Source organism: Schistocerca serialis, chromosome 1, assembly GCF_023864345.2.
Source record: "Schistocerca serialis cubense isolate TAMUIC-IGC-003099 chromosome 1, iqSchSeri2.2, whole genome shotgun sequence".
Lineage (NCBI taxonomy): Eukaryota > Metazoa > Arthropoda > Insecta > Orthoptera > Acrididae > Schistocerca > Schistocerca serialis.
Window position 1 is genome coordinate 1,147,657,385 of NC_064638.1, and position 12,211 is coordinate 1,147,669,595.

At 38.0% G+C, this 12,211-nt stretch overlaps 1 protein-coding gene across 1 annotated transcript in view; it reads right to left on the bottom strand.

Annotated features, from left to right (window-relative positions):
* Positions 1–12,211, bottom strand: part of LOC126456073 (WD repeat and FYVE domain-containing protein 3) — a 303,206-nt gene that overhangs the window by 126,959 nt on the left and 164,036 nt on the right. Inside the window, 3 exon segments of the mRNA XM_050091831.1 lie at positions 3,930–4,131; positions 7,107–7,255; positions 7,719–7,909. Coding sequence (XP_049947788.1) covers positions 3,930–4,131; positions 7,107–7,255; positions 7,719–7,909 — 542 coding nt within the window.

The window sequence follows — 12,211 nt, forward strand, 5'->3', positions numbered from 1 at the left end:
TTCCCTCTCCTTCCCTCTTTCCTGATGAGGCAACAGTTTGTTGCGAAAGCTTGAATTTTGTGTGTATGTTTGTGTTTGTTTGTGTCTGTCGACCTGCCAGCACTTTCATTTGGTAAGTCACATCATCTTTGTTTTTAGATATATAAGAAAAAGGTTAAGTATACATCTAGGGAAAAGTACCTATACACACACACAAGGTGTAAGTAAGGACGTGAACTAACATTGTACTTTAACAATTTAGGTACATATAAATTCTATAATATTAATATTGGTATGCCACATGTAATTGCAAAAGAATGGCAGAAACTGAAATGGCAAAACAAGTGCAGAAAAGGAAGAGGAAACAGAATGAACTAGTATAAAGTAGAAAATTTAAGGACAGGTTATAACTTATTTACACATTGAAGGTAATCTGCAGAAAATAGAACAGAGGAGAGAAAAGAAAGTTTTAGGAGCAGAACTGACAAGAGGGAAAGGGAGGGGAAACCACTATAAATTGAGACTACATGGGTGAAAAGTATTGAAGGTTGGTTCAGACCTTCAAAGTAAAGAAGCTATAGAATTACAGTATTGAGAAGCGTGTCTAACAACAGCCCCAAAAGAGAGAAAAAAAACTGTTCCTATATTTTACACAGTGTAATAAGCAAATGAGAACTTTTGAAAGGTTTTAAAGCTGTGCCAAAAAAATTAGCAGCTTAAAGACTTCATAGAGAGTTAATTTTAAAAACAAAATATGACAATTCTTCAAGCAAAAATCATTATGGTCTACTGCAACTGTAATCAATTTCTTATAAATATACAACTCATGGACTCAACATCATTTTATAGTCCCATGTCTTCTGTTCACCTTCACTAAAAATTCCAATATCCTTGCAACTGTCACAGGTGCAAATAGAACTCCATGTGCCCTTCCGTCCTACCCTAAACTCTAGTGCTGTCAGTATTCTGCACGCTAACAGTGTCAAGGAGCATTGAAAACATTTGTATCATACCAAACAAATGTACACAATATTCAATTTGATATGTTGGTATGATCATTACAAAGTATATTCCATGAATGAATGAATGGACATAACCAGACAATTCTTCACAAATCTCTCCTAGGCTTTTAGATGTTGATAATTCAATAACTATAGTAGTCATATTAACAAGCAATTAAGAAATCAGTTTTGTAGTGAAGCCAAGTACATACATTCTCAAAAACTACTTGACTTTAGAATGAGAGATTCATCTGGGGAAAGGAAAGAGGGTAAATACGGAAGACTGATCACCTGCGCAAAATGCGGTAGTCTCAGTGCTTACACAGCAGTTTGCACATTTTTTGCTTTGTTTTATTCTGTACAAGTTTGCCCCAGGCCCCCTAACATGAGTAATTTTTATTATTTAAATTTTACACAGCAGTCGCTTTTTTTCTGTGTCACCTTTCAGCTGATGTGACAACCATCAAACAGTTTGCGCTGGAATAGGCCGAATCATCGTCAGCAAAGCAACTATTCCAATAAAATCGTGTCACAGGGTCACTTGACTTGTAAAACAGAATTCTCGGAGCTGTGACTGAAAAATCTGCCTCTCTTCTGTTCCAAGCCACCACTTAGAGCAAGGGTTCCCACAATTTTCCTCTGATGGAACAGTTTGAGAATCTTGGTACTTTGATGAAACACATTGTTTATTTAAAAATGAGAAAAACTTGTTTTATCCAGTACATCATTTTTAAATCACAACTAGTTACACAGATATCTTATTCCTATTTTAATAGAATAAACAACTTGTTTAATTCAACTGTTGTGACATGGCTTCACCATTTCCCGTTCTTTGTGTCCATAAGCTAGTAAGTGTAGTGCGCACTGAGTTGAAACTCACAGCTTCACCTCTGCCAGTACTGTAGACATGGCACTGGGGGAAGTAAGGTTGTAAAGGCAATTGTGATTCCAGCTCAGATTGCTCAGTCGACAGAGTGCTTGCTTGCCAAAGGCACAGACAAAGGTCCCATGTTTGAGTCCCAGTCCAACACACCGTTTTTATCTGCAGGAAGCTTCAAATCAGTGCACACTAAAATGCAGAGTGAAAATTCATTCTAGCAATGGATAGTATCTCAAAAATTTATCATGTGATGCTGAGGAAATTAGATTAGGAAGTGAGACACCAATAGAAGTAGAGACCAAAATAAATTACAACTGGGAAAGCTATTTCTGAAAACAAACACACACACACACACACACACACACACACACACACACACACACACACACACACACAAATCACTGTCACTGAATATATATTTTTGTGTTAGGAAGTCTTTTCTGAAGGTACTTTTCTGGAATGTAGCTTTGTACAAAAATGAAATGTGGATGGTAAACAGTTTAGAAAAGAAGAGAGAAGAAGGTTTTGAAATGTGGAGCTACAGAAAAATGCTGAAGGTTAGGTGAGTAAAATGTACAACTAAAGAGGAGGTACTGAATAGAACTGGGAAGAATAGAAATTTGTAGCACAACCTGATTAAAAGAAGGGATCAGCTGATAGAACACATCGTTATGCCTGAAGAGATTGTCTACAATTTTGTGCTGGAGGGATGTGTGTAAAGGGGGGGAGGGGGGAGAGAGCAGAGGCAAGCTTGTTGAAATCAGAAATCAACAGCAGCAAAGTGTTCGGAGTTGAATATATATTGGAAGGATAAACTAGACAACATTTTCTATTGCTATGAAAAATTTAATAATATCTAGTGAGATAATTATAGTAGTGGCAGAGTGTGTCACAACAAATCTTGAGTACCTTGCACATAAATAAGTTAAGCATGTTGGCATTTTTTCTAAAATTTTTTACATCTGTGGAACAATTAAATTAAGTGATAGCAGAATAACCAAAACCATGGGCATTTATGGATTTCCATAGAAAAAGGGTATTGTGCCACAAGAAAACTGAGCTTGGAGGAGAAACTAATTTCAGTTTCAAATTCCGCTCCAAGGACATACTTAAATTCTTTCTAACCAAAAAAGTTTGTGATCACTGTTGTAAAATTACATATACTAAATCACTAAAGATAACTTAAAATTATAGAATGACCAAAGGACTACAATCATGTGATCACATAATAGAAGAGTGGCTGAAGTTAACTGAGGTCCTTAGTAAGACTGAGTTGAATAGTCAAACAAAGAAACCCTAAATTGAAAATAGTGTTCAGTTATCCTTGGTTGCCTGATCAAATAAATATTGGCAGTATCACTGTCTGTAAAAAATAGAACTGGGCAGAACAAAACAAGATTTGTTAGGTTGCCAAGGCTCTCAGGCATTGCGTCAGATGATCCCACTGAAATTTCATAATATTTCAGTGCAGCCTCCACCCAATCATCATCATCATCATCATCATCATGTGGCATGTTGACAGAAAATCTTACCAATAAATACCACTATGACTTGAAGATGATGAAGATATGATTTGTTGCAACATTATGTACCTTCACTGAAGACACATGCAATTTCAAAGATCGCGTGCCCATACAGTTCACAGGCTTGCTTATGGAGACTACCTGGGTTGCCCCCCTTGTGCACTCCGGTGAGCAGCCAATGAAACAGTATTACTCAAGTGATCGCAAACAAGTGCTCGGCCTATTCTGTAACCTGAATTACTGTTGTCCATTCAATTTGCTGAGTGCTAAACACTACCTGTACCTCATTATCTTACGTTGGCTCTATAAAGTTCTATGTTCCATAAATCATGTTTATTGTTGCTATAACACAATATTGTAGTAAAAATGATAACACCCGAGAGTGAAAATAATTACTATGTTGGAAAAAACTTTAAAAAACATAAGAGATTTTCTGTTAATATAGTTGTGATACTGCCAACTACCTGCACAAGTATATAATGACTGAAAGGGCAGAGAGAGAGAGAGAGAGAGAGAGAGAGAGAGAGAGAGAGAGAGACCACTGACCTTTACTTCATCGCCGGGTGTTGAAGCTGCACTACCTGCTTCACTTCCAGCTTGCCTGGGGAAAAGAGTGCCTGCCAATGCCCCCAAAACTTCACCAGTCATGCACACTGGCGTGAAATCTGCCATATTGTGGTATAAAAAGAATAGGAACTGTATAATTGTCACTGGGTAATCCCGCAACCATTCAGGTAAACTATCTGGGCTGTTAACAGAACAGAATAAAACACAATAATTTGTTAGATGACTGTTATATACGTATCATATCATATCATTGTTATTATTATTATTATTATTATTATTACAATAATCAAATCTTTAACTAATTTTTAGTCTTATGATTTACAGAGATTATCACTTCTTTCCTCAATAAGAATTGAAGAGAGAATTCTGTAGGAATTTGATGAAAAACAATGGTCTTGTTAAGTATGCTGTTCCCTAATATTTATAATCAAGCATTTTATGTTAATTAGGCTAAATGACCCCAATTTCATGGCTGCTTCTGATGATGGTGAAGTGAATGAGCCTACTGACTTTGTCAAGCTCTCTCCAGAATGCATAGATCAGATGTCTGACCATGACGATATCGACAAAAATATATTGGAAGAAACTCTTCCAAGCTGATGTTGCCGTTACCCTGGACACTCATACTAATGAAAAAAGAGAGCATGGGGAAAATACAGTCCATCACAAGAACAAAATTAAAGCTAATATCACTTATAACTGAACAACAGCAAATGCAACCAACACTAAAACTTACCCCAATGTAGCACAAACTGAACAGCACAAATGCCATTTGGCAGCAGTACTAAAAGTAAAGTCTGCAGTTGATTGTGTTGAATACTTTGATGAACAAGTAATGAACTTGAATGCTGGTGAAAGTGTCCAATATGCTACACAGAAGAATAATCATAGCTTAGATCCAATGAATACAAAAAAAGTTCTTTGGTATACTGCTCTTCATTAGATACCATGTTCTCCCACAGGAACAGCCATATTGGAATGAAGATGAAGTCTTTGATATAAGGTGCATTTGGCAGTGTATGAGCTGCAATAGATATCTCAGAATCAAGTGCCATCTTGACTTCAATGATAACACACATCTCAACAAAATCCCAGCTGTCAAAAGGGATGAACTTTTCAAGATACATCCCATGATGGACTTTCTGAATAACAATTTCATTAAATTTAAAGTTTCTTCTGATAGCCTGAGCACTGATGAGCAGAAGGTTCGATATTATGGACATCATTATTTGAAACAATAAATTCGCAGGAAACCTGAGACTCAGATTCAAGCAGAGGGCCATGTACAGTTCCAGTCATCTACTCTCAGTAATGAAAATATTCCACTGCTCCAATTTAGGAGGGTGGAAAGGGCACGTTGTGCGCAATCATCCACTGCTGCTCATCAAAAAGTGGTAGGACATCCATCATACCCAAAGGCATCGACATCATGTGTTCCAGCTGAACTTAGGACTTTCCAAACTGGACATGTGATCGCAAGCATGACATTGGGGAAGCAAAGGAAATGTTGAATTTGCATAAAAAATGCAAGGAAACAATGCTTTGTACCCAATTGTCAACTCCATATTGAATGCTTTGTTTTTTGGCACAAAAATTAAATGAAAATGTAAAAAGAGAGTGGCATATGTCATGATCCCCATTTGGGGACTGAAGTTTTTCTTTTCATTTTATAGTCTTATTCCCAGTCTCTATGTCAATAAGGCAACCTAGAATTACGTGTAGATTGAAGGAAAAAAAAATCATCAGGTAATGGATTAAGCCCATGCCACTTGTGAAACTCTACCAACTAGCTGTCATTAGTGCCACCAGACTTTTATCATGAAGTAGCTGCCAACACAGAAAGAACAAATCAGTCTCCTCAGGAAAACCATCCATTACATAAGCACATTCCAGCAGCTGCAAGATTGAGGCCCAGACCACTGTTGAGGCCAAGAAGAAGTTTCCTCAAGACCACTTCAGTCTCACAACCAGCAGCAGCAGCTATAGAAAGAACATAATTATGGATCTCTCAAACTGAGAATAACTCCACCTGGCCTCTCCCTTTGGAGACCCTCCAACCCGGTCATGAACAAAAATGGGTCGTGTGAAGGTCACTCAGCTGTCTTCATTCTGGAGTTGGAAGATACAGGAGTAATCTAAGAAATGGCTCTTCAACTATGCCCCACATCTTGAACAGCAGAAGATCTGCTTACGGCCCTGGGTGCAACTGAAGTTGCACATTTTGGTCAAGAGTAGTGTAGCTTATTTGTTTGTAATGGTAATTACCACAAATTGTCTTTGTTTTCTTACTAATCAATAACTAACAGCTCTGCTTAAGATTTTTTTTTTATAAAGTCATTCTAGCATCCTCACAATCTGGAGCTAAAAACCTCTGTTTCCTGCAACATACAACATTCCTCTGCAATGCAGGGTGGTGGTCACTGAGTCACCAAAACTGGCCGAGAGTTCGAAAGTAACGTGAAACTGGTGGAAAAGATAAACTTTCACAACTTGTGACAGTAAACCCCTTTGGGGACTAAAGGATGATATGCATACAAGTGCACTCATGAGTCTGAGAGCTGAACAGGTGTGGTTGCCAAGCATGTCTTTGGCAGAAGTGAACATCAGAAGTGAGGAGGTAGCTCACGGCTCAGCCTACAGATGACAGCAAGTGTAAAGTGCTTGTCCAAAGTGATTTGTCAACTTATATTTTTGTCAAGGTGGGAGGAAAGGAGGTAGCCGAGTTTGAATGGACACATGTGGTGTGATCCGCAGTCCTCTGTGTCCACTGTGGAAACATGCGGCAGAGTAACACACTTTTAAAACCATAGTCGCAGTAGAAGGTGCACGAAACACCAAAGCTAAGTAAAAGTTAAGCATGTCAGATTAAGTGTGTTGTGAAGATCAAAACAGATTAGCCTACGCTGAAGCACATGGCGCATTTAGTTTAGGAGTTCCACAGCCATAAAGACATACAAATTATCATAAATTAAGAAAATCAGTAACTTCTGTTATATTGACTTAGAGCCAAGTGATGTCCCAAAAGAAGTGTAAAGTAAAGTGGAATGCTGGTCTGATACTAAACATTAGGAATTAATATTTATTTATGAGTTACTAGTATATTTGGCATGTAATTTTAATAAAAATATCATTAACAGTGGTAAAGATACCACATACCTTTTGCCCTCCTGGTTAAGCATTGTTCGGACCATTCCCAAAAGAACTATGATAGCTTCAGAACACAGAGACACCCGACTTGCCACACTTGTCACCGATTGACTAACAGGTACACCAAACATGAAATTCCATACACTGTCCAGGTCAAGCTGAAAAGTAAAACAGTTATTCTTTAAAGTCTGGGAATATTTTTCTTTTGGTTATATACACATTCATAAGAATATGCCAAATTTCCATTCTCATTTTTCTTTTCTCTCAGTATCCTTCAATTAGCTGCTGTTTATGTATCTGGATGCCCTGGTTAATGTTTCTAGGAAAAAGCATTTATATGACAGACATTACCTACAAACTATATTTGCTTCGGCATGATGACTTGTAAGCATTGCCATTGAACATGTAAGTAAGCTAAGTCTTCTTTAGCTATTTCAGCAACATAATTACACTCTCCAAACAACACACTCAAACAACTACTACAGTTATAAGAGAAATTAGATGAATCTCTTTGTGTGATATATTTTTACCAACCAAACGTCATTCATTCACAACATTGACATGTGTAACATCTCCTTTTAAAAACGACATATAAATTACATGCAACAGAACAGTACTAACCTTCGAGTCTGCAGGAAGCAGCTTCACTGGTTGTCCCATCATTAAAGCCATAAGAAGAAAATAAACCTCTGGTACATCAATGTGCAGAGGCATTAAGTACCCAAGCCTCTGAAACCCAGGCACTCCCAGTGCTTCTGCTTTTATTTCTCTACAAAATGGGTACTTTGGCGTAGATGGTGTAAACTGACAACCTAATAAAATAAAATTGTATATGAGGAAGATGTTGAAATACCTGTATGAGCCATGATTGTCATTTGAAAGCATACACATTTTTGTCTGAGTTTAAAGTAAGCAAATAATCCAAACTGGAAAACAAAAACAAACAATTGCCTCCCCACGTCACACAATTTACTGGCACTCTATATGCATGTCACATATTCATAATGATCGTAATTGCAAGACTAACCACAATGCCAGTGTGCAGTGCCATCAATGTTGAAATTAATGAGATTCCATTTATACACAACTTATAGCCTCTTTCCCAGTCAACAAGGTTTTCTGTCATGTGTATCTTCATGGACTCTTTAATAATGATACCCCAAAAGAAAATTAGCAGTTGCCAAAACTATTATTTTATCATAGTCCACTGCATGTCTGGTGTATAAGCAATGTTCCATCAATGGCAGACTTCACTGGTTGCAAAAGGTGAATGGTACACTGATGATGTTCTGTGGCTCATGTGTACTGACAGTACCCTGTTGAATGTCAAAGTATTAATTTTTCTTAAAGACTGCTGCTAAGGTGGGTGAGCTCCTAAGTAGACTGTCAAAATTTGGAACTGTGTTTACCTTTTGCACAAGTCTTTTAAGAACAGATTTGGTTCATGATGGATTAAGATACTTTAAGTCTGCAAATTCAAACCCCTATGAATTGGCTTACGGTAAACTGATGACTCCGAGAGTCATCATTTTCTACATCCTCATCATCTACATCTACACACACACACACACACACACACACACACACACACACACACACACACACTAACGAACAACTGTGAAGTGTATGGAACAGGGTACATGCCACTGTACCACTTATTACAGGTTTTCCCCCCGTTCCATCCACCTTTGTAACACAGGAACAATGATCGATTGCCTGCCTGGGCACACTAATTAGTCCAATCTACCTTATTTTACAGACTATAAGACCCATTTTTTTCTTAGAAAAATTGCCTCCAAAATTCAGGTGCATCTTACTCTCGAAATTAATTTAAAAGTGCCCAATGTTTGATTTAGAATTTCCACTAGTCTTCAAAATAGCCATATATTTGATGCTGTGGGAAACCTATCCCTATCTAGCAAACACTGGATTCAGCTGGCAGCAATAGTGCACCGATGCGACAAACATGAGTTGTGAGGATTCACAAGCTTGCTAACACTGTCTCCCTCTCACCTCAACATCACAAACCCAAAAAACTGTCTAGCCTATTACGTGTCATTGCAATCTATGGTGCCAGTAAACTTGAACTGAAAGTGAATTGTGTTATCGGTAACAGTCCAATATTTTTGTTAGTAGCTGGTTTCGTAACGGAAAAAAATAAAAGCTATTCATTTGATGTGGGCTATAAATTTAAAGTGACAGCATATGCATAAGAACACGGAAACAGAGCAGCTGAGCACCATTTTGGCCCTCCAACTACAGAAAAAGACCACTCGTGATTGGTGGGCTTAAAAAAAGGGGGGAAGAAGAAGAAGAAGAAGAAGACGAAAGGGAGAAAGGGGGAGAGAGAGAGAGAGAGAGAGAGAGAGAGAGAGAGAGAGAGAGAGAGAGAGAGAGAAATAGATGAGGAAGGCTAAATGTGCAAATAGAGGACTGAATACAAAACGGATGATGATGATTTTCAGGGATTTTAAAGGTCAGTTTGATTTTATACACTAAGAATTTTTTTTAGTCTGACATTGCAATCTAATAACAAAATAGTAAAAATGTTATTTTTTAAACTAATTGCTTAAAAATTAATGTGCATCTTACAGTCAGTAAAATATAGTAGGTCTCTCAACCCCTATAAGAGTGATATGTGAAGGGTTTAAGTATATTCCTACTGAAATAATTTAAAGCTGGTTCTTAAAATTTTGAAAGCAGACTTTCTTGGGATTGTTTATGACTAACTTCAAGAGCATGCCATTGCAGTTTCTTCAGTATCTCTGACACTCTCCTAAAAGTCAAGCAAACGCTTGACCATTTGTGCTGCCCTTCTATGTCAGCTTTCAATAACCTCTGTTAGTCCCATTTGATGCAAGTCCCACACACTAGAGCTATATTCTAGGATGGATCGCATAAATTATTTGTAAGCAATCTGCTTTGTAGACTGATTTCATTTTCCCTGTACTCTGCCAACAAACCAAAGTCTACCATCCGCTTTACCCATGACAGAGCCTATGTGATCATTCCATGTCATATCCCTAAGAAATGCTACAGCCAGTTATTTGTACGCTTCCAACTATGACTCATTCATATTACAGTTATGGGACACTACATTTTTTTTTTTTTTTTCTTCCATTTTGTGAAGTGCTCAACCTTACATTTATGAGCATTTAAAGTAAGCTGCCAATCTTTGCAGCACTTTGAAATCTTATTAAGGTCTGACTGAATATTTAAGCAGCTGCTTTCATACACTACTTCATTAACATACTTCCATGGGGCACACCCTAAGGCACTTCTACATCTGACAACAACTCTACATCCAAGATAACAAGCTGTATCCTCCCTACCAATAAATCCTCAATCCAGTCACGAATTTCACTTTGAATCCCATATGAATTTACTTTCGATAATAAGCATAAATGTGATACCAAGTCAAATGCTTTTCAAAAACTGAGACATACTGCATCTATGTGACTGCCTTGATCCATTGCTTACATAATTTCATGTGATAAAAGTGGAAGTTGGGTTTCATATCATCAATGTTCGTGGATTCCATGGCGATTAGCACAGAGGAGGTCATTCTGTTCAAGATACCTGATTATGTTTGAGTTCAGAATATGCTCCAAGATTCTACAATGAATGGATGTCAAAGATATTAGATGACAGTCCTGTGGATCACTTCTACTACCCTTCTTGCAGACAGGTGTGACTTGTCCTCCTTCCAGTTATTGGGCATGGTTTTCCATCTAACTGGAATATCCAAAACCAGCAAACAACCATCTTTTTCTGCTCCCTTAGTAAACCAAATGCTCTAATGAACTCAAAATTAATATAAAAATGTCCAGTTTCTGATTTAGAATTCCCGCCAGTCTTAAAAACGGCCATATATTTGATGTCGTGGGAAACCTATCTCTATCTGGCAAGATTGGATTCAACTGGGATTCACAAGCTTGCTAATACTGTCTCCCTCCCACCTTGCCATCACAAACAAAGAGATGTGTCACTGCAGTCTACGGTGCCAGTAAACTTTAATCAAAAGTGATGGTGTTATCAGTAACAGTGGCTAGTTTGTTAATGGTCAGTACAAAATAAAACAGTGGTGCCTCAAGGTGCAGTAACAATACTGTCCAGAACAGCAATTTGCCCTGTAAATAACTCTACACATGGTCCAAAATGAGAGTGAGGACACAGAATAAAATCACTAATTCAGCAGCATGAGCTTCCAACAAATGTTTTAATACCACAGGGTGCAGAGAAAAGAAGATAATGTATCTTGTGGGAGATTGAAACATAGACGGAAAAATGTTGGGGACAGTGCATATGAATAGTAACTAGCTACTCAGTTTTCAACAGCAGTAACACAAATTTGCCACCTCAAGACACAGAAGTGATTGACATCTCTCGTGGATCACAATGGCAGGATTCAATAAAATGGTACACAGTCTTCATGCGAGTGTGCTGGCCACAATGGCTGGGAGCTCGAATCTTGGCTAGTACCCACTTGGGAACATGCATTTGCTGGTGGGAAAGAATGTCATGCACAGTGTAATGAACAGCTTTATATACTGTACTGTAGAGATGCCACAGCACTGGCAAGTTTCACGACTTTTTCAACAAGCATCTGAGAATGGACTCGGTACTGTGTACTGCACTATTAGAGATATGAAGTCCATAGATATGTGGCATGTCTGTCACAGTGTGTGCTCGGGATCAAACTCTGGTGTTGTAGCCCTAAGGAGAAGTAGAGAACTGAGAACTTGGTTAGGTCAACACAAGTTTCTTGGTCTAATTAGCCAGCAACCACAACAGACATACTGAGGGTCCTATATCATCATATTTCAAGATATTTGTCATCATGTGTAACATTCGAAAGTAAATTTATCGATCTTTGTCATTCCCGTGTATTTGCAGATACCTCTGGTTTATCCGAGGCAGAATTCTAAGGTAATCGCTGCCCACTGACAATATTTAGAATAAAGTCTGATTGTTGATGCTGGCTGTGAGCACTCAGAATGGCAGATTAATGAAGTACAGTCTGAGAGTCCAAGCCTAGAGGCTGGACTGAGACAATAAGTGGACCAGCACTGTTCTGATGAAATTGTTAATTTGTTTGGAATATGATTACCAGC